Source organism: Cariama cristata, unplaced genomic scaffold (assembly GCF_000690535.1).
Source record: "Cariama cristata isolate BGI_N322 unplaced genomic scaffold, ASM69053v1 scaffold40458, whole genome shotgun sequence".
NCBI lineage: Eukaryota > Metazoa > Chordata > Aves > Cariamiformes > Cariamidae > Cariama > Cariama cristata.
In genome coordinates, this window is record NW_009633563.1 from 595 (window position 1) to 908 (window position 314).

The window sequence follows — 314 nt, forward strand, 5'->3', positions numbered from 1 at the left end:
GCTCCAGGCGTCCCACGCCACGGTGGAGAGGAAGGACTACCTGAAGACCGACCTCACCACGGCGCTGAAGGAGATCCGCGCCCAGCTGGAGTGCCAGTCCGACCACAACATGCACCAGGCCGAGGAGTGGTTCAAGTGCCGCTACGCCAAGCTGACGGAGGCTGCCGAGCAGAACAAGGAGGCTATCCGCTCCGCCAAGGAGGAGATCGCCGAGTACCGCCGGCAGCTGCAGTCCAAGAGCATCGAGCTGGAGTCGGTGCGCGGCACCAAGGAATCGCTGGAGCGGCAGCTCAGCGACATCGAGGAACGCCACA

At 65.0% G+C, this 314-nt stretch overlaps 1 protein-coding gene across 1 annotated transcript in view; it reads left to right on the forward strand.

Moving 5' to 3' along the window:
* The window catches only part of LOC104166752 (neurofilament medium polypeptide-like), a gene marked incomplete at both ends in the record, with an annotated part of 860 nt that extends 552 nt beyond the window's left edge, over positions 1-308 (forward strand). The window contains one exon of the mRNA XM_009706799.1: positions 8-308. Coding sequence (XP_009705101.1) covers positions 8-308 — 301 coding nt within the window. The remainder of the gene's footprint in view (positions 1-7) is intronic.
* Positions 309-314: the final 6 nt, after the last annotated feature.